Source organism: Larimichthys crocea, unplaced genomic scaffold, assembly GCF_000972845.2.
Source record: "Larimichthys crocea isolate SSNF unplaced genomic scaffold, L_crocea_2.0 scaffold268, whole genome shotgun sequence".
In the NCBI taxonomy this organism is placed as follows: domain Eukaryota; kingdom Metazoa; phylum Chordata; class Actinopteri; family Sciaenidae; genus Larimichthys; species Larimichthys crocea.
The window spans coordinates 301540-328642 of NW_020853535.1; the positions used below are offsets into that span (position 1 = coordinate 301540).

Genomic DNA, 27103 nt, shown 5'->3' on the forward strand with positions numbered 1-27103 from the left:
TTGCCTCGTATTGAGTTCTTATTCTCTGAGCTGTCAAAACCAAATCGCCCTATCAGAACTTTTTCTTCACTCATTAGCCAGAATGGAGACACAAAGGAAGAGGTCAAGAGTGAGAGAAGGTGGCAAAGAAAAAGTTTTAACAGATTGTTAAGATGGAAAGAAAAAATAGTTGCAGACAGAGGCAGAGAATTGTATATTGCCTAGTTTTGAGGCCAGAGCCTGGCTGTGAACCTTTGCTTATTCAGTCACATTATGTCATCCAGACAAAACACCTGATTCTCTCATCATCTCCCTCCGCCTCATAGGCGAGACCAGACTTCTCTTCCTCCCTCCTTCTGTATCCCACCAGGGTACATGCATGGCTTTGTGATCACTTGTCTGGGGGAAGATGAGGACAAGGGATGGGGATAAAGTGAACACAGAGGAAGATGTAGCAAAAGATGAATGTGCAAGAATGTGCGAAGGGGATGGCGAAAACGGGGGAGAAATGGGAAGAGAGGTGGAGGCAGGAGAAGCAGTAGTAGGGGATGGATAAGATGAGGGCGAGGAGGCGAATATTAACAGGCAGCAGTGGATGTGGAGAGCAGAGAGGACGGGAGATGGAGTAGCTCTTGTAATGGTACAAGATCAAAGAGGGGTTTTGCAGCATTTTGTAACAGCATGGATATAAAGCTACAGTATATTTTAAGAACATTTTATGCACCATTCTGCTCGCTGTGGGCCACCAAAGCAAAGTCATTACGTTTGCCGACATTTTTAGGTTTTATTTGGTGCTGTGTTTTGTAATATGGTTATCCGCAAAACTTTCCTCTTCTTTTTCACAACATGTTTGGTGCTCAGTGCTTGTTGTATACTTGTCTGCAGTACATGTCCCAGAGATCACTTGTCAAACAACAGTTTGGCTGAATTGATATAGTTTAGTTTTCTGTATGGATCTTTTCTTTGTGGGATACACATCCACCATCCGAAGCCTTTGTTCATAACAGCAGTTTACCTCAATCAAAGTGGTCACCAGCCTGTTAAACAGCGTCTGAAACCACATCTCGATGGTTCCACCAAACCTCCTAACTCCTCTGACATCTGAACAGAACTTTTTTCACACACATTTCATATGTCATATCAGGCACAGCACAGGTGTCAATTAAAGACATTAATAACATTCCATTCCATGAGCTCGTTGCAGGGTCCTGGTGTGTTGTGCACACTGGTTCACTGTCATGGCTTACTGAAACACTAATGGAACTGCCATGGTTAACAAAATTAGTTTTACCTGTCTCTTTCCTGCTATGACAAGTCAAAACATCTGGGGCCTCATGTACAAAGCATGCGTACGCACAAAAAAGGGGCGTACGTCCTTTTCCACGCTCACGTTCAAATGTATCAAACGTGAAACAATCGTAGAAATGTGCGTGCCCCACGCCAATTTCATAGCTGTCGTACGCACGTTTCTACAGCTATTGTTCCTTTGGCGACACTTAGAGGTGACGCTGGGAAACTGTTAATAATGTGAAAACAAGTAGTCATCAGAGTGATGTGCACATCAGAGACACACTTATGAACTATTAACACACGCAGGTGTTTGCAATTATATAAGTGGATATAAAAGCATGCGCAATGTGATGAAGAAAATGATATTAACAATGGCAGCGTTAGCGTTGTTAGAGGACCTTGCAACGGACCGCCGTGAGCGATTTAAGGAACGCAAGGATTTACTTGCAAACAATGATAATTGGCTCATCAGCCGATTTCGGTTACCAAGGCCAGTGTTACTGGAGTTACTGCAGAGCTGCGGCCGGCCCGAGAGCGCAACGGGGGCCGGCGGGCCGGCTGCCTGACTGCGCTGGGGTTCCCGGCAACAGGGGCATTCCAGCGGGAGCTGGCCGATCGGTCAGGAGTGTGCCAGTTAACCCTGAGCCGAGCCATGCCAGCTGTGTGGGACGGAATCATCCGAATGTCTTCCTGGTACATCAGATTCCCATACAGTGCTGTTGAACAGGCCGACATTAAAGCACAGTTTGCAGCGAGAGCCGGTTTCCCTAATGTAATCGGAGCTATTGACTGCACACACATTGCTATAAAAGCGCCATCACAGGATGATTTTTTTTATGTTAGTAGGAAACATTTTCATTCCATCAATGTTCAAATCATATGTGATGCGCGAATGCAGCTAACTAACATCGTGGCAAGGTGGCCTGGTTCAACGCACGACTCATTCATTATGACTAACAGCATTGCTGAGAACAGGCTGGAGACTGGCACGGTGCGCGATGGGTGGCTTCTATTCGTTTAATTGTCCCGTATGTAACGCTGGATTACATACGAAACAATTAAACGAATAAACTCTTTACTTACCCAGAAGCCGTGCCAGTGTGCCAGTGCATATTTGGGCATGTGCGCATTCAAATATCATGTTTTTGGTTTTCTTTATTTTCTGCTGGTGAAATTAGAGCTGCAGAGCTTTCTAACAAGCCCCTGATTGTCTCCCTGTGTTCAGTATTCTTGTCAGTAAAAGCGGGCGTAAAATGTCAGCCGCAGCGCCACACCTGTCCACACCTGTGTGTGCGCTGCTCGCATCCCACGGCATTTCCAGCCTCACACACACGCTCCCACTCACGTCTTTTTTTTTGGTCATATTTATCCCTGTTGACAGGGAACCAAACAGAATCTCCACTTCATTCACTAGAATCTTTAGCTTAGACTCTGTGAAATTCATTTTCTTTCCTTTGTTCATCGCGTTATCTGATCGGACAAAGAGGTGAATCTCAGGTCCAGGGTCTATTTAAATAGATTTGCATATGTAAATGGGGGCGTGGACAGGGAGGAGTTGCACGTGCGCTCAATTCCACGTTGATTGGCATGTACAAAAGAAACGTGCTTGGATCCATGCGAACGCACACTTTGATACATCTGAATATTTTTGTGCGTACGACAGTTTCCGGGTTCTGGCGTACGCCAAGTTTTAGTAGGAAATCCACGCAAGTATTTGTACATGAGGCCCCAGGTGTGAGAAAAGTCCATCGAGGGTGGTGGTCTTTCACGCCCTCACTTCACTCACTGATTAGATATGTGCATGTTAGAAACATGTTTTGTCTCTCTCTTTATCTTGTATGACTTGTGTGTGTCTTCATCTGGACACAATGAATGAATGGCTTTGTGGAGAGACTGTCAGAAAATGTGCAGTCACAATTCATTGTGCCTCAGCAGGCTTTTCATCCATCTTTGAGTGTGACCATTTGGAACAGCTATAAACAATTTTGCCTTCAGATGTGGTCAGATGACACTTTGTATGAACTAGTTAGCCCAAGCGTACACAGGGCCTTTTGGTCCACATCATTCATGTTGATACTCAAACACTGATTTAGATATGCTTACTACAACTACAGATTTTCTCTTTGTCAAATCACTACAACCCAGGTGATACACAATAAATGTGGGCCTTTCATGACCTCTGGAGATCATTTTCCTTCTGTCTGACTTTCCAGTCTAGACTAGTTTTTGTGCACACAAAATGAAATATAGAATCTAGATCTGACTGAATCTTCTGAACCTATTCAAACACAGCCATAGCACGGCCAACTTCAAAATATGCCTAGAGAAGCATTAAAAGGTGATTCCTGTCTCCTGCAAGTCATTTTGTTCTGTCTAAATCACGTCGTCCCCCTGATCCCAGACATTTCTTGAAGGGTGTTTTCGCTGCACGACATGGTGGCTTTGCTGTTGAGACTCCAGTGAAAAGGTCATCCTTCAAATCAAAGCAGCCCCGCAGGGCCGAGCATCCTCAGAGAGAGAGAGATGATGTTCCAACATGGCAGTTTATGAACATTCAGTTCATAAACTCATTTACTCCTGTCTTTGCAATACTGTGTTTATTTAAAAGCTTCTACGCGATTAAAACAGTAGTGAGCAACCTTGCATTAAAGTCGACAAAATCATGTCACTTGCACCAGCTGGGTATTTCTCACTTCAGTGAATAATGAACTCGAGATAATGATTTTTTTTTTTCTCCTGAAGCACTCTGGAATAACACACTTTATCTGCTAAACCGCAGGCTACTTTAAGAGACAGGTTATTACTTCAGAACACACTCTCATTGGTTACCTCCGCGTTATTCTTCTTCCAGCGGGCTGCAGATGTGGCTGGGTCACCTGCTTGTTATTCACTGCAGGTAGCAGCACTTGACTAGATACTTAACACTCGCTATCAGCATCTCTCCTCTGCTCTAGCCAGGGTGATGAGAGTGTTGATAAAGGATTCATTGCTTCCCCTTCTTATCTCTACTTTTGTCTCTTCCCCTCTCATCCCTCAATCCTTCGTCCAAATTTATATGGGAGAAGAACGTTTCTGTGGGCTGTTGTAATGTTTGGATGTATATTGTATGTATATTGCTGTGAGCATGCATGTTTACAGCTAGTTTCTATACTTATTGATAGTAGTGTTGCTTTAAAGTCTAACACGACCAGAATTTTGGCCATTATTTGTTTTTTTTTTTTGGAAAGTTTTAAGGGTGAGGGTTATGGGTTAAAAGGTTAGTGCACAGCCACAACTGAATTGCAGGATAATGGTAAATAGTAAGTAAGATTGAAGCATCAGAATCCCTGTGTGTATAAGATAAAGGTGTGTTTCAAGAACTGTACTTTTTGTAGGAGGACAATTGTTGTCCAAAAAAGTCTTGTCTGACAAAGACCTTGAAATGTCCTCCTCTTTTTTTTTTGTATTGCTTCTTCTCAACTGTGCTTGGATGTGCACAACACTGAACCTTTTCTTCTTTGGAGGCAACAGGCTGGTGTCTGAATTTATGAGCAAAACAAATCCGCAAACAGTAATGTGTTCACACATTTTCTCCACCACACTTTTGACTCTTCTTCTCTCACCTCCATCTGCCACCCACGTTTGAAACGGAACTGTTTTTATAGCTTTCTTGAATGTCTGATAAACAAAACAGGCTGTTACGGAGTGGAAAGGTGTTGGACAGAATGTGTTTCTAATGGTTTTACTAGTGACACAGACAAACTATCCACACGCTTTTTAAGGTCCCACAAGGTTGTATGTTTAAGAATTTGCTGCGTTTCGAAACCTGCATACAGCCCAAGAGGCTGCTGCACATTGTGAATTTTGCACTTGTTTTTCAGTGTGAAGAAGGTTTGTAGTTCGAAAAAAAACAAAAAAACCTTCCATTAAGCAGTGAAATTGCAGAACACACTCTTACATCCAAACTTCCACAGCCATTTTTACATTCACACCGGCACACTCGCAGTCATTTTTATATAATTTGCTCTCTCTGCGAGGCAAACAATCGATCTACAACACGCCAAACCCCTGGGCTCTCCAGATTGTGTATGCTGGTGTGTGTGCTGCAGTGCACTCTGGGAGCATGAAACGAGATTGCTTAGCTGGTGTCCGGTCATAGCTGTGCACCTCTTGGGTTTTTTTTCAGCTAAATAAGGGAAAACAAATCAATCAGGGTTGAGCACAACTCTGCTGACTCTGAGTCAGAAGAGCGGTGACCTGGCAGGTGTGTGCTTCTAATTTCTCTCTTCATTAAGCTGTTCGCCTTTCAGAGCTTTGATGACAATGCTTTTCTTTCAGTTTAACCAATGGGAATGTTTTTTTAAGCTCATGAGGGTGGAGTCGTTTCTCAACACCAAAGGAAGCATGTAATCACCATCATTTTCTAAGTTCATATTGTAACAGAACATTTCTAAGATACCCCAGTGGGGATTGAACCCGTAACCCATGCAGTTTTAGTGCCTTCTCATCTCTGAGGAGTTCAAGTCATCCAACAGGAGGCCCATGTTCTGTCTGATGTCGGACCGTCCTTTTGATCATTGGACACTGATTATGAAACACGGGGCCAGAACTCGATGTACATTAATCAGCTTCAGAATACGCACACTGCACTTCCTTTTTAAATATGCACATTTCAATCTACTGCCTACATCAAACATGCTTACAGTACACTTTGATCCTCAGCACCAAAATTTGATGTTTAATTTATGTATTTATCCCTTGGAAAGGATTCAGGAGACTGTTGAGTTTTTTTTGCTGCGCTGCTTAAGACTTCTAATTGCCCTATTTAATGCAAGCTAATGGAAAAGAGGGAGATTGTTCTGTAGCCAGACTTAGCTCGCAAGTTCACCTCCAAAGCCAGAAAGGATGAACATTGTCAGAGTTTTGCTACAGAATCCTTGTTCTTTTCTCAGCTATCATAAAGGTACCAAAATGTTTTTGGTACAACATATTCATCTGGAGCGTTAGTGAGAGAATCAGATGCAGCGCTACTGGAGAGTCTTTGGAAGATAGATTCAGGACGGGGGTGTTTTCCTGATGGCTATCACTGGAGTTCAGTGTCCTCAGCTACTCCACAGTGCAGCCTTTCATCAGTATTCTTGGACTCTGTCTATCCCAGCCTCTGCTCCGCAATATCCAGCCCTTTTTATTGGGCCTGTCCCGTTGACTCTGAGTCTAGACGCAGGGCAAATAGACTGGAAAAACGCTCGCTGTCTCGTCCCAGACACATCTCTCTCCATCACTCTCGCTCCTCTGAGGGAAGAAAAGTTTCCCCCGCACCACTTCCCCCGACCCGTCTTCCTTTCTGTTCTTTTCCTATTTTCAGAGCCTCCCCCCCCTGCTCCCTCCACCCACCCATCCCTCACACAAGAGGGGTCAGTTACAAATCTGTCTGTCACCCTCATGGGCATTAGCACTCTGTTGTCACTGCCTTTGACCCTGCCAGTGGACTGAAACTCTGAAACTGCTGTCACTCTAAATCCATTAGGAATGGGTCATAAATAATGCTGTCAGCCGCCGGGTCCGTGTAACCTGATCACTCCGTCCCTCAACTCTGGGTCCCATCTGCATAGCCCCCCCCCCCCCTTCTCCCTTGTGAAGATCTGTGGTAATTAGGGAAGCTAATATGCGGCCAGCTTAAACAGGGAAGCGGCAGAGGGGAGGGCTGCTGTTAATGCTCAGTTAAAAAGGAGCTGTGATGAAGGCCTCTGTGATTTTCAAGCCTGATGTGATCTTTAAAAAAAGTTCCTCCAGACTCCTCTTTAACGCAGCATCTCAAATTTCCCTCTAGACAAGACAAGGCTGAAGGGGAAAGCAAGAGGGGAAGGTTCCTGTTAAGTTCTTTAAGATGTGGACACACACACACACACACTGGTGAGTGGAAACTAAAAATACTTTAATTACACAAACCAAGAAACTAGACAAGGGAGGCTGATGAAGTGGAGCGCAGGTGAGAGCATGGAATAATCTGACAGCGATCGGGAGTGAAGACCAGGCTTAAGAGGTGGAGGAAATGGGCTGAGTGAATACAGGTGTGCCAGCCACACCCCCTGCCACACACAAGCTCTGCAAAAAAACAGAAATGGGAGGAGGAACAGAGAGAGCACAAAAAGAAAAAAAACACAAGCAAGACATACTAAACTGAACCATAACTGTTCCGACCCCTCACTGATCTCCGACCCCAACAAGTCTCTCTTCAAACAGCGTTTTTCTTCTAGGGTACAAAGCCGTTCCTTGCACACTGAGCTCCTTTGAATGCACTTGAAGTTGCATGTGAGCGAATTGGCAGGGCACAACTCGACCTTGCAGCGACTGGTGAGCCCAAGTGTCCCGAAGCAAAGGCTGTGTGTGTGTGTGTGTGTGTGTGTATGTTTCTGCCCCATGTCAGTGCCAAACAATAGAACTCAGGAGCGTAAGGAACAAAGTCACAGGGAATTGGAAAGTCCAGGCCATTTGTCAACATGGCTCGGGTCAGAAATAGCTGTTCGTGTTTTTCTTTTTGCCCTGGCTGGAAGTCCTGCAGGTTCGCTCACACAAAAACAAAACATGCTTCCCTCTGTTTCCTTTTGTTTTCTTTCATTTGGTTCTCTGCCCAGCACGACACCGCAGTCTGTCTGACAGCAGGTGTTTGTCCCCAGTCCTGCTCCTGCAGATGTTTTCAAAATCCAACTTTTACTTTTTGTGCTGCACTTTAGCTGATGGGTCTCCTACAACCACTTTACTGTATACAAGGTTCATGCAAAGTCTTGAAAGTTTGGAAAATGTTTCCAAGGTTAGGAATATGCTGGCTCTCTCCTGTCCAGTTCATTCCTCCTCTGTTAATCCCTTCCTCTGGAAATTAGTAATCATAAAATAATCATGATCAAAACATAACATAACATGTTGTGTGTATAAAGGAATTCTGTAAATTTTATTTTTGGCAATTGCATTTGGATGTGATCATTAAAAGGCTTTGACAGCCTGGAATTTTTTGGTTAGGTACCTTGAAAGTGCTTGAATTGTAGTCTTAATGTAGTGAAACTGCATCATTGCTCATTTTAACTCCAGGGCTAATGAAGCTTGAATGCAAGTGAAGTATCATTTTGAGAGACGCACACACTCTGTGCTTTGTTTTTGTAGCTGTGTGTGGCGACTGAAAGAGTATGCGTATACATGTGCGTGACAAGTAGTGGGGCAGCACTCCTGTTGGTTCATGTCAGCAGCCATCACTGGGAAACACAGTGTTTGGTAGAAGCCTGTTTCTGGCTGTGTCCTGTCTCCGTGCATCTGTCAAGACGGGGCTATTTCCCACTTGGCCGAGGTGCATTATCAGGTCACTTCTTTTATAAAAGCAAAAAGAAGGAAATCCTGACAGAGCGCAGACTGAATGAACTCTAACCTCTGGTGCAACAGCTGCACATTGTAGCCTATGTAAAGGGAGAAAAAAGAATGAAAACAAAAGAGAAAAGTGTTATATAATGAAGCCATGATCCAGCATTTTCACAACATAGATGCAAAAGGTGGTAGTTGCAGCCCTGATAAAAGCAATAGTGTTAGTCCTATTATCAGAAATAGGAATGGTCGTTGATTGATAGCCTCCATTGGAAATCTCCAAAAACAATCAACACATGTGAAGGCACCATTAATCAACAGAAAGCAAGGAAAGAACCGACAAGAGGCTGATGACAGTGACACGCAAGGCAAGAATGAACGACTCACAGTTTGTTTCACAGCGAGTGAAAGGAGAAGACGCATCCAGAAGAAACCACACACTCCGGACTGTGTGACTCAGCAGCAGTCACCTGTGATTCAGGGGCGAGTCACAGACATGCGGCCCCAGATGTTTAGCACATCCACACTACATTTACTGTAAATGTCAGGGCTGATGGGTTATTTATTCCGTGTTTTTTTTTACACTGTGCCGGCGTAACTCTTTGATGGCTGGTTGCATAAGCTGACTGTTACTGGAAGTCCCTGTCTGGAGGTAAGGTTGAGTCTGGGGTGAATAGGCGTCATCATGTTTTTGGGTTATTTTCTTATTCTTGGTGATGCTGAGTTACCGTAAGGAGTACTGTCACAATGTCTCAGTCATGGCTGATTTAGAAAAATTGTGTTTCTAATGGTTTCAGTCATTAGAAGTTGTCAGCTCACTTGATTTACTCAGCAGTTTAAATGTTCTCTGCTTTCTTACCAAATCCTTTGCAAATTTAAGGATTTTGTTTGAGTTCTGCTACAGTTCAAACTGAGGTTAATCAAATGAGATGAGAGATCAGATTAGAATCCTGTCACAGAAACTGTGACGCAGTAAAGATAGCATTCATCCTGCTTATACCCCTAGGTAGTGGCTCATTATAAGCCTGCAATTAGCCGCTAATCGTGCTGCTGTCATGCACAGTGACATCAGATTCATGAATGAGGATAGCTCCGTTCATAAACGTCGAGGGATTTGGTTTGACTGATCTGGTGGATTCACAGTAAACACCGCCGGGGATCAATGAATCACTGGAATGAGTCAATTAATGACCAAGACCAGTTTTTTCTGGTCTGCAGGTCCCTCTACTGGTGCCAGCACAGAACTGGCAACCCAGCACTGACTGGTAACCATGATGCTCTGGCAGCTGAGTGCAAGGGCGTTTGTTTACTGCCTGATGACGGTTTAGGTTGTGAAATGGGTTTGTGTGGGAATCTGGCAACATGCCCATCGGCTTTGACAACCCACAGATCAGTTGGTTTCTATTTGTGAGTACAGAGGTTTTTACTTTCTGCTGGATACTTTCAGTGTGTTGTTGTATCAGTTAAATTATGTAAAACATCAAGCCCTTTGAAGCCACAGGGAGTTGTAAAGGCATATTTTAACTGAACTCACACACAGACACTGAAATAAGACCTCCAAGTCAAGTGAAGTCAGTCCACCTCTTTAACCCTGTTGACAGCACAATTAGACAGCCAATGAGGTTCATTCAGTCTCTGACCCCTGAAGGCCATGACCCCAATCTCCCCCTCTGATTCTTTCATACTCAGCAACACACACACCTCTTGTTGCCTCCGCTGAGTTCACCTCTACAGTGTGTAGCACATTAATTAAGTGATGACTGAAGATGGGTGTGAGGAGGGAATAGAGGTCACAGGAGTCTGTGGAGTCTCAGATGACTCTGTCACGCAGGGAAATGAACAGTAGGGGAGTCAGGGGTGTGATTAGCCAGATTTTACTTCTATGAAGCCATTAAGAAAATTAATTATAAAGTCACTGGTATAGGGAGAATCACTACTTGACCTGAGTGGAGTGGAAAACATATGGAGGAAATAAAATTCAGAAGAAAACAAGTTAAAAAATGACATTTTTAAATATGAATGAGCATGTTTGAGGCCTTTTTGTGTGTAATATACCAGGTGTGGTCATAAACTCAGAATAACTGTGGACTTGAGTTGATTAAGAAAACTTTTCCCCAAAATAATGGTGGTTACAATATGCCTTTTTAAGCAAGCTTATAATGCCATGTAATTCCCATGGATTACCAACATCATTAAGTATGTATAACAATTGTGGCTTGAAACGAACGCCACATGTTGTAGAACAAAATGGTCTAACCCCTTCCTGCCCTCTGCTGTCACTAAAATTCACTTGGTTGGGTAACAATGTGAGAAAAATTGAAGTTGAGACTCTAGAGAATCAGTATTGCGCTGTTATACTGGGATACCTCAAAACTGCTGGACCCACAATGCAGTGCCATAAAGTGTTTGTATTCGACCCTGTCTGGGTGGTAAGCGACCATGTCTTTCTTCATGTCTCCAGATGACATCATCAGTCATTTTGTGAGAGCCACAGAGGACGTAACTCTCTGCAGTCTGAATAAAATCCCATTTTAACAGTAAACTGATAGTGACATGTAAAATTGACGGAATCTTCCTGTAATTTGCAAACTTCTGTGTTGCTATTTTCAGCTTTGTTCTGCTTTAGTACTGTTTGCTTTTAGTGATAAAATTAGGAGTGAAAAGATCAATCTGAAATCATGAGGAAAACCACAATTCATAATTACACAAGTTCCACATGTATTTATGGATTTTGTTAAATAACATCAAATAGTACGTACAGTGCTACAGTATAGAAGTCAGAAATCAGAAAAAGCTTTATTGCCAAGTGCATTTTTTACACATACAAGGAATTTGTTTTGGTGTTGTTGGTGCATGTCAGACATCTCTAAATATAAGAAGGATAAGAAAATCAAGTGTTAAATTTAACAATTTAAATATAAATATATATACACAGTATGTTTGAAAATAAAAAATAAGAAGAGCAGTACAGCTGAGTGAGTACAATGTGCAAGTATTCACAGTATGCAGAGTATTTTCAATATGCAAGTAACAAAACAGGGGAATGTAACACATAGAGTTGTGAATGCAGTGTCTGTTTATTGAAGTGAGCTTTAAACGGGCATTTCATGCATTCTGTCTGTCAGTACTTACTAATCTGTTCCTTTAAGGTCTGGACAAGGGGAATCTGGTTTATGGGTTATGGCTGCAGAGAACACAGGGAAATATGCCTCATTACTAACCAAAGAGCCAAAGCCACTCTGCGTTTGAAGTGGCCGGTCGTTCTGGCTTTCACTCTCAAACAGTGATTCACAGATGATCCTTGAATGACTCATTAAGTTCATTCGTACCGACCCCCAACTGCTTTTCAGCAGCCAACAGCTCCACAAAAGGCAAATTCGGTTGGTGGTGGTGCTGCTGCTGCTGGACAAGGAGGCTGAGGGTTAGTGTGGTAGAGCCCTCTGCTGGTTGTAGCGTGGAACACATTTTCTTCAGAGTGGATCAACAAGTAATGATGTTGAGTGCAGTCTGTGTCTCAAGGGTAAAAAAAGGTCCCTATGTAGGCTGCCTCAGACTTCCTTTAGAATGAGAGTGGATTTAACAGGATCTTTCATCTCTCAAATGACTGGGAAGGTAGATTTTTAGTTTTGTAGAATAACATTTTCAGCATGACCAAATGAAATAAAACTATGGATAACTTCTCGAAACGGTGATAAATACCAGTTAGAGAAAAGAATGTGAGAATGAATAACTGTGTGGGTGAAGTGACTTGCGTCATCCTTCTAAAGAGAAGAAACAAATGAACAAAAATACCTGGATTTAAGGACACGTCAAGTTTATTACCATTTGGATTTGACTTTTTTATGTTGAGCCATCATTTTGGTCAGATATCATATACTCACTGACATTATACTGTTACACCCGGCATTAAAATGTGATCTGTATGTGGATACGTTATCTGGATCAGGAAGGGTGCAAAGTAATGCCAACGCATTATGATTGGAATCAGTCTGGATCAGCCAGACCACATTAACCTGGATCTCGGCCAGGTGTAAATGCAATCTGTACAGCATGAATACATCTTTAAGAGAAAAATGCACCGAGAAAATTAAAAGGTAACCCAATGCTGTCTCTTCCTGCTAACTTAAGCAAGCCTGGAAAAAGTCATCGCATTGGCTCGCAAGTCGACCTCGTAAAAGTGTTTTAGAAACGTATGATGTCCATTAGTGGCATTGACCTGGGGTGCACCATGTCCAAAGAAGGTATGCCGACAAAGAAATCATCTTTGTACCTTCTTTTAACTCCAGATGAAATCACTGAAACTCTACTGAGGGACCTTTCTTGCTGGTAATTGATCGAGCATGAAGAAAAAGCCTAAAATGACAAATTACAGAGACATGATTGATTTCTCTCCGTCTTTGCAAAACAACTTCTATCCAAAGTAAAACCAACCACTTGAAACAAATGACATCCTCTCCTACTCGAGCACCGCTGTGTTATTACTGAGGCTAAAGACATCGCTCATATTCTAAGAGACAATAGTGTACAAAACAATCAGCAGTTAAGCAGTCTGACCACTTCACTAAGTGGCTGGGCGTAGTGTCGCTGTCCTGTCCTCGTCCTCTGAGAGCCTTGTTAATAAAAACCGGCCCAGGCTCCTGGCAGTCTGGACGGCACCCAATCAAAAACCCATTAATCTAGTGATCTACATTAATTTGTTTCTCAACAAGCAGATGGCAGTCTCGATTGAAACCAAACAGACATGTGTTGTGTACTGAATTTCAATGGGCTTATAAATGGGCTTTTTACAGAAACAACAAACGACAGATCCGTCCTATGGGGCTGATACCTGATCAAGATCTTAGCAGTTGGTGGGCTGATAGCTTTGTGGGCTAGGAACACTGTGTTTACCATAAGCTCAGGGCTGTAAATACGAGTATTTGTCCACAAATCTTTGACCTCCCATCTGCACACGCCTCATTACAATCCCCTTGTGCTCTTATTTCTGTTTTTCTTGCGTGCACTTCAGAAAAAAGTTTTACTGCGAGTAAAATTAATTTCATCACCGTCATTATATCAATGTCCCGGTATTGTAGTGGCAAAAGCAACAGTTGCCATGAGTGAAAGTGCTTCCAAATTCCGGCCCAATAGGAGCCCTGTCAAATCGACCACAACTAGCAGCTGACACAGCTTGAGTTCATGAAGCTTGAGTTCATGAACAGTAAGCTGTTCAGATGCTGCGAGGAAGTGTGACTAATCTGTGTAGGCCAGTGGTGAGTCACACCAATACAGGTCACGTCCTCTTGATATGTTTATAGTTGGAATGAGTTTGCAGAATAATTCAAGCCCTCCCGGGGAGGGATAAGGATCTGTTTGTATGCATCTGTAACCGTGTATTTCTGGCCGAGCTTCTCGTTTGCAGCAGGGGATAGTTAATGGTACCCTGTACGCCTCTCCTGATTTATTTGTGTGTTTTGGAGTGGGCGGAGTCAACAGAAGTCTGAAGGAATGATTACAGAGCCCTGCAGCATCCCAGAATAGACGGGTGTCAGCCGGAAGCCCCAGGACGCTTGTTAAGGCCGCCATCCGTCCAAAAGTTTGCCTGACGTTCAACACAGGCCTTCAATTAGAGCTGTTACCACCGCAGTGAGGTGATGCTGTGTGTTGTGCAGTGATCTAAGCCTGTGGAAGGAGCTCATCTTGTGAGCTAGCGGCTAAAACGCTAATTAACACAGGACTCTCCACAGTGTGAGGCTGAATATTACACAAATATCCGCCAGCTAGCCTTCTTTTCATGTATTATCTCTACTGGTCCGAGCCGACCTGGATCTGAGATGATCTATTTAAAAAAAAATTTTGGACAGACATTTTTGGTGAAGCACAGAATGGGTGTGAACGCTGTGGAGAGCTCAAAATGTTTGTGTGGTTGTGTGTGTGTGTCTAGCTGCCAGTGTGCATGTATACGTGTGTGTGTGTGTCCTTCACCAACACGATGGTGGCAGTGTCTGGATCACACACCACAGAGCCGGCGAGCCAGACGCTGCCTCACATGCTGTGGTTACCATGGTAAGGTGAGATACTGCTCGTGTCTGAGTGTGCGAAAGTCTCATAAACCCTGCTGCGAGGATGCAGTGTGTGTGTGTGTGTGTGTGTGTGTGTGTGTGTGTGTAAGAGAGAGACTACTTCAGCATCTGCTGTAGTCTACATGTCTGTACTTTAAGGGCAGAGATGATGGCTTGAACACACTGCTTTGGTTTAGGTTATTTATGGGATTTCAAGTATTTTTATCTCAGTAATAAAACATACTGCAGAGGGGAGGATGTTAAATAACAGTGATAAAATAAAATGATTCAAAAAACGTACAAGACATGAGTGAAGTTTATGCATAATAAAAATATATATGAAGTGCTTTTATTTAGAGAACACCGACGATTAAAAGTATTTAGTGCGATGAGGACAACGCTGCCAAATTCCTTCATTCTTTCAAAATAAAGGTATGTTTTTGGAACACTTAGTCATGCTTGAACTTGAACTTCACATTGTAAATATGATGACTGGTATTTTATGACGTAATGAGGCTAACAAAAATCATTGCTGCCATCACAGTAAAAGACTCTATGAGGAACAATAAAGTCATACATCATCTCAGGGCCGTTTATGAAAACGCCACATTACTGAGGTCGACAATTCTTTCTTTAAAGATCATTTACAAAACTTTACAATAACATTGACAGAATTTAAGTGCAAACCAGAAGATTCTTTCTCTTTTTCCTTCCTTATTCCTTCTCTTATCATTGTATGTACCTTAGTTTTACGGATACTCACGATGAGAAGCAGCTTGAAATCTTGAAAGTTTCTTTATGTCTGTATGTCTTGATGTGAATATCATGTTGGGAACTTCCCCAACAAAACTAATTACATTGCATTCCAAAGTTTACCAGAAGCTAATATGAGTAAACCAACACAAGGCCGCCAGGACAAAAAAAGGCCCTGTTGATTTTGCTAACTCATACTGCTGAATCAAACGGAACAGAGTTTAGAGGCATTTTCATACAAAGAAGGATGCAAGTGGTGTGAATAGATGCAAAAATTCGCTTGAAGCAGCACAAACTCCAAAGATGCATCTGTGGAAGTTGAAAATGTTTCATCTTCAAGTTTCACTCATCCTGAGTACAGATGAGAGGAAAGAGGAGAGAGGCCGGAAGGAAATGACTGAGTTCTAAGACCAGTCAGAGCTGAACACAAACACACATACACTTCTGCACGCTAACATTACAGGCTATTTTGCACAAATAATGCAAACCTTTGCTTTGATTTGTATCTGAACACATCTTTATATTTGCATAAGTCAAACTTAGGAATACAGTACACACTGTATTTTTTGTCTTCCATCTTTTTCAGTGTAAACACACATCTTTTATTTAGTGTCTTTTAAATTGTTTCATCTATGAAAACACTTCTCACATTCTCTTCTGTGTTTTCTCTTTATATTTTACTACTTAAATGTAGTTTTCACCACTTCACCTCTGTGTTTTTGTGCAAACTAAATGACCTATTGGATCCAGAGGCAGTGTAAATCCAGCACTCTGTCTTCTGGTTTGGGGTCAAGGCTTCAATGCAGAGGAAGGAAGGGTGTTTGTGTTTTAGGATGTGTGTTTGGAGGTTGTATAAAATGACTCCCACTCCCGCCCAGCATCTGATGGATTCTTGTCATATAAACGTGAATCAGCTGCTGAATTTAACTACTGTAGTCTGGGTGTTGTTGGTCTAAAACTGCTTTGTCCACTTTCACTGTGAAGGTTAGAGATCAGCAGGAAATTCATGTGTCCATGCTGACACTCCCCGTTATTGGGTTATATTGTGTTTTATAGTTATGATGGATAGCCGTGATTTAGACCCGTCCTTCATGTGCCAGGCTGGCGCAATGAAACAGAATGATACGAGATATTTTTCCTGGCAAAAAATAATGGAAAGCTACTACATGTAATTGTTCCCTTGTGTGCTACCTTAACATTTTGCTGCTTTGGCAAACGATTGCCTGTAATTGGCGCTTGTAGCCACAGACAGTTGATGAAATTGGTCAACAAACACATCTATCTTTTATCAGTGCCTGCCTGCTACCGTCTGTCTCGGAATTGCGTCGTGCTCATTCGTCTTTATGGCGTTTTTGAGCTGTCATCTCTTTTCCTGATATTTTCTGACCATCCTCTCTTCCTTTCTCCCTCCATTCACTCGTTGGCCTTCAGTTTCACGCTGCGCTGCGAGAGATCGGCCCTGACTGACGTGTGCGAGCACATCCTGCATATATTGTGTGTTCAGACTTTCTCCCAGCCATCCAATTATGTCATTTTCTGCTCAGGATTTCCCCTGAAACGACAAAGTGGCTTGGCAGATCGTGGCATGAGAAAACGATGACTGAATGTTTCAATTTTAGCAGCTTGCGCGTCTCTCCTGTTATCTGCTGATTGCGGTGAAGTCATTTGGTCAGCGCCAACCTTGGAAGCTAGAAGCCATTGGTTTGAATCTTCCAGAACAGCTCGGAAAACCCCCAAAATCCACTTTCATCTTGTGCTCGAGTACCACGAGGAAGGCACCTGTATGTCCAACTACTTGGATGGAGCTGCTTAATGACGTATCACGCAGCGGGACCTTGAAAGCAACATGCATGCTTAATCAGTTTTCCTTGGAAAAAATAAGCCAAACAAACAGTGATGCACACTTAATAGGCTTTGAGGAAACGTTGAGTAAGACTTTGGCTGAGGAGTCAAAGGAGTTTTCTTCTGGCATGGAAGATTAGAGTGATCTGACGTGTTTTCATAAGCCTTGTTTTTAGTCTCACATGCATAAAATGATTATTCACGTTCATTCTTTCCTTTATTTTACATCTGTTGTTGCATTTGATTAGTGTTTTATCACTGTGTGTAAAGCTGCTTTATCATTCTTGTAAACAGACAGATCTCTCACTCCCAAATCCTCCAACTGAACACTCAGCTGTGATTGACCGTTGGCACGACAACAAAGGTGTTCCCCGCTCATCCCATTCATATCCCCTAGGTTGCGGTGCACGCCTGCCTCTTAAAATTGTTGTGGAGAACACTGTCACGTAAATAAACGTATTATTTTTGATCCCCTCTCACTAGCGCCAAACCGCAAGGAAACTTTGAGTCTACGATTTGTATATTGTTGGCGTAAACTCTCCGCTTGGATGTTTGCGAGATTGGAGTAAAGCCATGTTGGAAAGCTGCCTCCTGCTATTACCTCTGGATTAGGTGGGTTTGAAGGAGGCTTCTCTTATTCCGCTCCCAGGACAAGATAATGATGGTTTCCGAGGGAACAGAGATGCGTCAGACTTATCCCGGGAAACACCAAAAAGGTTTACAGTATATAGTCAAAATGGCTTCCAGGTGCTCCGATAATGTAGTTGGACACTGATGGTTGTATCTGCGCCCGAAGGATTTCTCATGGTTATCTTTCATTTGGATCTCCTCCTCGCTCGACAGACTGTAGGGAAAGGCGGCAGATGCTCACAGTCGGAGATCTCCAGGATTATGCAATTCATCTCTTACTGACCCTAAAAAAAAAATGAATTCACACTTTTGCTTCCACTACAATTTCCTCTTTGCTTGCACGGCTGTTAGGATACACTCGCTTTACTTTCAGGAACGTCAAACCTATTCAAAACACAACACGCCACAACATTCTGACATTGTCAACACGGTCGTCCTTCAGTACCACGAGGCCTTCAGCTGCCATACCACAGATCCACATTCTGCTATATAAAGTCAACTCCTCCACTCAAAACGTGTTTTGCTGATTGTTCCTCTGTTTGACCTTCACTGTGCGGAATGATGAATGTGCAGAGTTGAACACTCAAAGGCTTCTCTGCGCTTACCTTAGATTGTACGAGTGTGATTCTGTGACAGCAGGGCTACTTTGGATTCATGTTCGAGTTTGCAACAAGTGTGTGTGGGAAGGTGACACATCCAGTGAATGTAAACCTCAGTGAAGCACTGTAGTGTGTACAGCAGTTCAGCCTTTAAAGAGAAAACTATTTGCGTATTCATAGATTGTATGTTCTTCGACACATTTACACTCAAGGCAAATGTCTTTCGACTTCTTTGCTTCTTTCCAGAGACCACCTGTCAGCAGCGCAGCCACTACAAATTATTTCCTGTTGAGCTCGACTTCCTGTTTCCATCCGTCAATCACTCCTGGCTTTGTCATTTAGTCATGACCCAGAGACGGAAATGAGGCGAAGAATCATGGAGGATGCTCCATCACATCGCGGCTCCATCGATTCCATTGGCTCGTTGCTCGTTTAGTTAATGCAGCTTTATGTTGTGTTTAATTACATTTAGGAGCCATGCGGGAGCGGCACCGCTTGCCAAGTTGAGGCTTTTTGAGCCAGTGTGGCCACAGAGGAGACGCCTCCTCCTGGCTAGCCCGTTTCAAACAGCATTACACAGCTAAATGTCCTCCAAGTGACTGTATATATGCTCAAACCCCATGAATGCAATTAAGTCTTTAATTTATTAGACAGCACTGGAATGAAGCCCTGATTAAAGAGCCCATACATTAACAGTCATTCACTGGAAGCACATTAATAAGTACAGGGGAGAGTATAGTTTGACTTCCTCTCTGTCCCGTCTCCTCTCACTCCAGCACCTCTCTCCTTCTGCCTGGCTCCCCCCGGCGGCGGAACAGCGCCACTACAGCCTCTGCCAATAATACCTGCGTAGCTGTAGTCACTGCATTGTGATCAGGACTGTTGAAGGCAGTTTATCTGCTCTGCTCTGGGTGAGAGCCGGCTGTGTGTTGGCGGCGTTTTTGGGATCCCTGGGCGCTGAGCGGGAGAGATCTGCAGAGCAGGTAGAGAGGAAGAGAAGAGAGGGCAAAGAGAGGAGAGATACTTCATGTGTTCATCAATAAGGATAACATCATCACAGAGACTGGACTTCTGCTGAGTGATGCTGGCTGCCGAAAGAAAGAACGAAAGAAAGAAAAGAAAGAAAGAGGAGGGAGGGTGGGCAAGGAGAGGGGGATTCTGTGTGTGTTTGCTTGTGTGTGAGTGGCTGGGGAATTTGTTAATTGCATATGCATCTATCTGTGTGTGTGTGTGTGTGTGTGTGTGTGTGTGTGTGTGTGTGTGTGTGTGTTGTCTCATCGTGCATGTGTGTCTCTATGATGTCAGTAGTCTCAGTCAGCACCACTGAAGGTGCTGTTATTGCTGATGTTTTGCCTCTGCCGTAGCACCAGCCCCGTTTTTACCAAAGCGATTGGGATTCAGAGAGGAGAGGCTAACGAGTGCAGGAGGCTGACAGGCTGAACTCTGAGCGCCACTGAGGAGTCACATGAAGTGAGAGGATCAGTGAGTCGGCATGCACACGCAGAGACAGGAGGCAGGATTCTTTAAAAATGTTTCTTTGATGTTTGTGCTTTGTCAGAGAGTGCAGAGGGGAGAGGAGAGCAGAGGTGTGAGGTCAGGCTGGAACCTAGGACACTGCAGCTTGACCTTCAGCCTTCAGCGTGTTTTACAGCTGTCTTTATCTTTTTCTAACTTGTTGAGAAGCAGCAAGTCTTTGCCTTGATGTGCCTGAGCTCTTTTGAAGTTGATTATTTCCTTGTCGTGTTTCAAACTGATCTGAAAATGTCCACATTAAATTTGGAACAGCTTTTATTGAGTAACAGTGGCTGACACTTCCTGCAGCTGCTTCACAGTAAAAGTTTTACAGCGGTACCCTCATGCTTTATACGTCTTGGCAGGTTCCTTTAAATTACTGGCAGTTTTTAGTCCAGTTGATCGAAAAAGAAATGTGAATCAATCATTCAGGCTCGGTTTATACAGCCGTAAAGGGAGAAGAAAGACGGGTTTGGCTCGTAACTTAATTATGTCCCTGTGGAAGTGCTAAAAAAGTGTTGCCGGCATGACGGCTTTTGCTTCCAGAAGTTGACATATTTCAGTCGAAAACAGAGTTTTGGAGCACACGCTGTTCCAAAGTGGGCAGGTTGGACCAAAACAAACACAGAAAGTGAGTCAGCATTATTGTGAGCTGTCACAAAGTCGAGCTTCTTCAAAATGAGTACATTCCAGCATTCGTGGCTTTTTCAGGAAAAAGGGAGCAGGGATTGAATGAAAAAATCTGCCATGGATTTTTAATGTTCACCTACTGCCGCGCGACTAAGTAAAAATAGGCTGTTTTTTGTTTGTTTGTATATTATCAACACCTCTGTGTTTGTAGGTTTTAGTGATGCTGTCATGGAAGCAGATTTTTTTAGTGAAGACTTGCTCAAACCCACATCCCACATCTATCAGCTGTCCACACTGCTTAGCAGTCCATTTCACTGCAGCTCTCTCAACTCATTTATTTCATCCCAGGGCTTCTGTTTAAAATACAGAAAGAAGGCACAAATGACCTTCTCAAACCATTGGCAGAGAGCTGCTTGATACATTTAAAGAGGATGAGACATGTTGGAGTCCAAGCCAGAGACCAATTTAGTTACTGAATACCTCCGGTGGCTTGTTTGATCCATTGTAGGTAAATATGTGGAGGTTTTATTATAGCAGCCAGCAAGACGAGTGTTTGCAGACACAAAAGAAAGAGTGTTTGCACAGAGCAGGCCTTTAAAGTAGCTCACTCTCCTGTGATTGTCAGGCAGTGTGAGGCTGAATTGTCTCGCTGTGGTAAACTCTGCTAATCCACTGCAGCGTGCGGCACAAAAACAAACCTTTCAAAACAAATGCAAATATTGTTTGACCTCTGGAATGAATAGGTAGTGTATAGCCCTGAAGACGTGTGTTTATTGGAATTCATATCCCTGCAGGAGCCGCAGCAGATGTAGAGGCAGCTGGCTATATTAGCCACAAATTCACCCAAATTGAATTCATCCGCTGGGTATCGCACCCTCCACTGGGTCTACCTCCCCTCCTCATTTCTCACTTGCGTGTGTTGAGGAAGTGATTTCAAGGATCAGAAACATTAAGTGTGTTTCCATCCAAATGTGCATAAAATAACCAGAGTGGAATGGCCAAAAACTGGAAAAAGGAGTTGAAATATTTCTCTGCTGAGGTGGAAAAGTTAGGTGACTTACTTAGTCAAGCACTTGCCATATCTCCATCATGTTTTCTCCAATGCTTTAGTTCGTTTAAGGTTCTTTCAAATTAGCTGCACCATCTTCCTAATTTGCGTTTACAGAAAATTTGGTTACATTTCGAGCTATATTCAAATGAAAAGCTGACTATTTCTGGCAGGAGAGTTGAGTCTTTGACACTCTGTTCCTCTGCAGAGGCGTTAATCCTCTGTCCTTGCTCCCTTTTAGGGTAAGGAGAGAGAGAGAAAGTGAGAGAGACATACAGCAGTTGGAAGGTGGCTGTTAAACCAATGTAACAGATCAAACCCTGCTCCTCCTTCCTTCTCCTCCTCGCCCCAGGTCTCTGGTGAACTTAACCGTCCGGCAGCTTGTGTTCGAGCCTTGGTGGAATTTCCTGCAGCCTGATGTGACTGTAGTTGTCAGCAGGAGCAGCACACACACTCTTAATTTCTTTCTTTCACACGCATTCTCTCCATCCTCCTGCTCTCCTGTTTGTTTACTTGCCCCCTGTTGAGATGTGGCTTGCGTTTGCGGTGTGTGTTTTTGTGTGTGTCTGTGAGCAATGTGAGCATTTCTGAGCATATGCCATTTTTTGCAAGCAGGTTTTAGCGGCTGTGTGTGTGTGTGTGTGTGTGTGTGTGTGTGACTGTGTGTTTTCCCCGTGACGGCTCTCGTTTTTTTTAGTTTGCTCTTTTACGACTTCTCATCATGGAGAAAGTCGCAGAAGGAAACCACAACAGATACAAACTTCTGAGAGGCGGCATCTTTAAAGGAGCAAACGCTTCACTTCCAAGAAAAAAGGAAAGAACGGCAGGGAAATGCTTTTAATTGAGAGTGGTGTGTGAGGTAAATGAGGGGAAAAACAGATTATTTCATCATGAGAATCGGTTAAGTTTTATGAGGGAATTCCTTGGGAAATGTCTACCATCTACCAACATGCTGTGTGGCATGTTCTAGTTACAGAAAGTTCATTTGTAGAAATTGCAAAAACAGAGATGTTCAACCACATAGTTCAACTGACTGGAAGCACAGCACATAAACCACACAAAACAAGAATCAAATCCATGTTATCTGAATTAATGCCACTTTTTTGACATTGCAGAACTTTTTTTAAACAGTTGACTCCCCACCGTCACTGAAGATCTCACATTTCTGAGGGGATTTTCACCACCACCTCCTGCTGCTCAGACCTGTTATTGCTGATATATATATATCTATATTATTATATATATATATATATATATATATATATATATATATATATATATATATATATATTCTTTTTTTTTTTTTTTTTTTTTTTTTTTTTTGGTTCAATCCGTGGATAACAAGAAAAGTTTCAGGCAGCAGCACAACAGTTACTGCCTTTATATGGGCTAGTACAGTTGTTGTTTTTTTTGTTGGTCCCAGAATCTCAAGTCAAGCCTAGCAGATAGTGAGATGTTCCTCCATGGTTGTCTATAGAAATTTGTATCAAACGCACTCACGTCACAGTGGGAGGAACTGTATCTCTCTCTCTTTTTTTTTTTTTAGTTCAGGTTGTAATTTCTCAGGTGCTGTTTGGCTTTTGTCTAGAGAAAACCTCTGTGGTGATTGGAAGACAAAACAGCTTCATAAACTGCTGGAGGTGCTAGAACCAGCATTTTTGTGATAAAGGTTGAAGGGTTGTCTCAAGTCAAAATTGTCCTTTCATACACAAAAGAAGGTCATTCTTTCTGTATATGTCTGTGTTCGTGGGGGCTAAATGTGATTCACATCTTACGTCTTCGGAGAAACCGCAGCAGCTGTTACGATCAGTCTGTCGCCCGACTGGACAAAGCATCGCTTATCAGTTGGATTATGGCCTCTAATGAAAGACGAAACGGCTGTTAAGAGGTTTAAATGACAATGCAAATGATTATCCGACATGCTACTCTTCCGAGTTTAGAAACAGTTGGGAAAGTGAATCCACCACCTGTTACAGCAAACGAAACCAAATCAAGTTTCAGTTTTTCAAAATAAAAGTCATTCAGTTGAAATTGTTCTGACTTGTGTCAAGTAAACATTCTTATATTTTTTTGTATTATCTGTATTGGAGCTCTCTGAAGTGCTCTGTAAAGAGACTACATTTTCTACACACAAAATGAATAAAAGATGTCCTGCAGGCGTCTGAAAGATTGTGTGTTGTCTTTCATTAGGGGAGCAGTATTTGGACAGTCAGTGCAGGCTGTCGCATCTATCTAATGTCAAAATATTTGCTGCCATCATCTACGAATATCTTGGAAAAACTTCATAAACAGTGCAGTTCCCCGTGCGATCCCCGGCACCAAAGCTTGATGAAATATTTGTGTTTGAGTCGTTGAGATGTGCAGAGAGCCCGAGTGTTTGGAGAGCGCTCCCTGGCAAGATATTTAGCACTTCGCTGTGAGACTGGACTGAGAGGCAGAGCTTTGTGCTGCTGGGACAGACTGATTGAAGGTTGGAGATGATTGTAAGGCTAAAGTAGCCTTTAAGGGCACAGCCAGAAACGTTCCTTTACATCGTTCAGGATGTTTTGTGCTCTGTCTTGGCCCACCTACGCTTCTCTTTGCTTTCTTCAGATATCGATGTTTTCTCTAAAGTGCTTTCTGACAATAAATGTATCGTTTTTGCTGTTTTGTTTGGAACTCAAAATTACCTATTAAGTCATGAGGACAAGAAAGTCAACCATGCTTGTAGTTTCATTTCCTGACAACATATCTAATGAATAAAAAATGCTTTTCAGGCAGCCAATAAACCTGTGCCAAGTCAATAAACGTAGCGTTATGTTTGAAGAGAGAAAATGCCAAATATATTATTGTTCTTTCAGAAAAATAATTTCAAAAAGTTTTTAAATGACTGAATTGTTTCGTGCAGAAAATGATTATTTTGAGAGAAAATATAGAAAGTACTGTAGGTCAGAATTTGGATTACAGATCTGCTTCCATGGCCTCATTACCTTAAAAACTGAAGAAACAACCTGGAAATGGAAATGTGTACAGAGCTTCACATTTTACCTACCTACTACTTCTTGACCCATCCCGCTCCTAACATTAACATCTTGGTACCTCGAGTACTACAAATATCGAATATTAGAGGCAAATCAAGCAGAACTTACACAAAAAGTATGGAAGAACGCAGTTGTCAGTACAGAAGAAGGAAGAAAGGAAATAAATTAGTCAGTTGAAACATCTCCCACGTTGTCAGATTTAAATCTCGTCAGCTGACAGGATGACAGGTTGCCAGTGGGAGTAGAACATAGCTCAGGATCCTCTGAGATCATCAAATTATTTATGTTATTATTAATGTTTAGTCGCTAAAGTATTTCACTTTTAGAAAAGCTGCTAATGCTTTAAGATTACTGCACCGGCAATGATCGTCTGTGAACACATGTATCATTTCCTCGTCTATATTTCCATCACTTGTAGAATAAGTCAGACCAAATGGCCCATAAATCTGCGGCACCAAAAACACACACCTCATTTCTGTCTCTGTTTCTCTCTCTCACACACACACTTATAAGGTTGTTTGTTCTGTCCTTACAGATTTACACAGACTGGGCAAATCATTACCTGGCCAAGTCTGGCTGTCAGCGCCTCATCAAGGACCTGAGCCAGGACGTCACCGATGGAGTCCTGCTGGCACAGATCATCCAGATCATAGGTAGGCAACCAAACACACACACACACACACACACCTACACACACCTGTGTCCATCTATTCTCTTATGTCTACTGCTATATTGGTTATTCCATTATTCCTCTCTTCTCCTGCTGGGTTTCTTCACACCTTCCTTCATCTAGAATCTGCACAATTATCATGACAGATTACAAAGTTTGACTTCTGTTCCCAAAGCGCTGTCATGTCATACTTCAGGTGTTTGAAAGAAACATTAATAAAGTCCAAGCCATGTGTTATCAGCAGTAATAAAACACTGCGTGTGTCTATAATTCATTCTGTCTGCTAGATGAAGCGACCACCCACGCTCTCACACACACACACACACACACACACACACACACACACTGTGTTTGCTCTTTGTTGTGGTGAGTTGGAGGCGACGCTGTTCCTCAGTCTGATACAGTATTTGGGCCAAATCGCAGCAGCTCTCTCTTGTTTTGGGTGCAGGGCGAGCGGCAGCAGTAGCAGAGATCTTTGGCTCTGACACCCAGGGGTGCGGAGGCATGTGTCTCCCAATGGACCCCAGAGAGAGAGAGCGATCACTTCTCTTTCTCTTCATGTCGTTCTCTATCTCTTTTTTGTATGTCTCTCTCTTCCCTTTTATGTCTCTCTTCCTTTCCTGGCGCTCTGCTTCCCTTCTTCTGTGTCTGTCACAGATGAACTTTTTCTAGGTCTGTCTCTCTCGACCCTCATGTCTTTCATTTCTCTCTCTAATCGTACTCTCTTTCGCTCCTACACATTACAGTAATGTGATTCCCCTTTTCCACATAGAGTAGTGTAAGGGTATAGTTACTATTCTCAGTCACGCATATTTTTAGATGAGGCAGCTTTTTTGCTGTGTCACCAGACAAACAGGTCAGGGACGTGTGGAGGCAAGAGGAGGCGACTATCCTACAGCAAAGAGAAAAATGCACCATTTGTCTTCTATGCATGTTGCATCCGCTTAGCTGGCTGCCTAGTTGCTTGTAAGTCAGAAGAACAGAAGAACAACAGCACGTCACACACGCCAATGTGTTTTTACTACACTTGGTGTCTACGTAGAGGGACGGGATCGCACTTTTGTTGGCACGTGTACAGCCTTCGTAGTCCTGAATGAGCAGCTGAAATTTTAAGCCATGCGGACTCTCCCTGCCACACAGATTTAGGAAACATCATTGAAAAGCTTTAGGCTTTAGTGTTCTGAATGCCTGAAATGATTTATGCTTACTTCGAGCTGACGAGGACCTCTCGTGGCCACGCGCATTATGACAGTTGTGTCTCAGAAGCCTCAGAAATCTTAAATAGCGTGACGCCGTAAAATCTGTCAGGGAGAAAGGTCAGGGTGTACGGCTGGGTCGACAAAGTGCCCCTTGAGGGAGATTTGGGATATCAGGTTATGTTCCCATCTTACCAGCATTATGTAACCATAGAGGTGGGACGTCATTATCATTTTTGACATGTGCGTTGTGACAGGTAATGCTGATCCACACCACGTCATAAAATGCTTATATGTGTTGTTTTGGCTGGATTCAGGATTTATCTGGTTTTAGAACCCAACAGGAGGGCTATGTGCAGTCACCAAGACTTGTCTTTGTGTCTTTTCACCCCATATCTCTCACACATTCTTTTTCCTCTTCTTACATCTACTTTCTTTGTGAGCTCTCACTTTTTTCTTTGTGTCTCCATCACTGTTCTAAGCTTCAATCTTCTTTCTGGGACTCCCTCTCCCTCTGTTTATCACACACACACACACACACATACACACACACACACACACACA

General features: G+C 42.9%; 1 protein-coding gene across 8 annotated transcripts in view; it reads left to right on the forward strand.

The window, feature by feature from the left end:
- Positions 1–27103, forward strand: part of nav3 (neuron navigator 3) — a 399859-nt gene that overhangs the window by 243549 nt on the left and 129207 nt on the right. For all 8 annotated transcript variants that reach the window (XM_019265607.2, XM_027275946.1, XM_019265602.2 and 5 more), the window contains one exon: positions 25209–25326. In XM_019265607.2, coding sequence (XP_019121152.1) covers positions 25209–25326 — 118 coding nt within the window. The remainder of the gene's footprint in view (positions 1–25208; positions 25327–27103) is intronic.